A 631-nucleotide genomic window follows, 5' to 3' on the forward strand; every position below is an offset into this window, starting at 1 on the left:
GGAACCGGCCGAAGGCGGTGTTAGTGGTCAGTGCCCACTGGTCGGAGCAGATTGCTACGGTGATGGAAGACAAGTCACACTCGCTTTATTACGATTACTATGGTTTCCCGGACAGTACATACAACGTGAAGTGGCAAGTTTCTGGCGCTCCGGCCGTGGCGGCCCGGGTGTTGCAGCTGTTTAAGGCAAAAGGAATAAGTTGTACCAATATTCACAGCCGAGGTCTGGATCATGGAGTGTTTGTACCTCTTAGTTTAATTTGGCCGAGAGCCAATGTCCCAGGTAACAAATTTATTATATACCATTTTGTATTTGTTATAATCTAACTGTGTGTCTATGTGTGTGTATGTGCGTCCGTCCATCCATCCATCCATCCATCCATCCATCCATCCATTATCTATCTATCTATCTATCTATCTATCTATCTATCTATGTGAGTGTACACACGTAGAGGCATAAATGTACGGTGCATAAATAAAGTGTGCGCACGTACGTGTAATTCTACGTGCACGGGTATGTATGTATATGTGCGTATGTGTGTATGTATATTTACATACACACTGTATGTAAATATACACTGTAGGCATGTATGTGTGCATATTTATGCACATAAGTATGTATGTTTATATAT

At 42.3% G+C, this 631-nt stretch overlaps 1 protein-coding gene across 1 annotated transcript in view; it reads left to right on the forward strand.

Annotated features, from left to right (window-relative positions):
- The first annotated feature begins 6 nt into the window (after window positions 1–6).
- The window catches only part of LOC106880842 (uncharacterized), a 126,478-nt gene continuing 125,853 nt past the window's right edge, over window positions 7–631 (forward strand). Inside the window, exon 1 of the mRNA XM_052975561.1 lies at window positions 7–282. Coding sequence (XP_052831521.1) covers window positions 63–282 — 220 coding nt within the window. The 5' untranslated portion in view covers window positions 7–62. The remainder of the gene's footprint in view (window positions 283–631) is intronic.

The sequence above is a fragment of the Octopus bimaculoides genome, chromosome 21 (genome assembly GCF_001194135.2).
Source record: "Octopus bimaculoides isolate UCB-OBI-ISO-001 chromosome 21, ASM119413v2, whole genome shotgun sequence".
Taxonomy (NCBI): domain Eukaryota; kingdom Metazoa; phylum Mollusca; class Cephalopoda; order Octopoda; family Octopodidae; genus Octopus; species Octopus bimaculoides.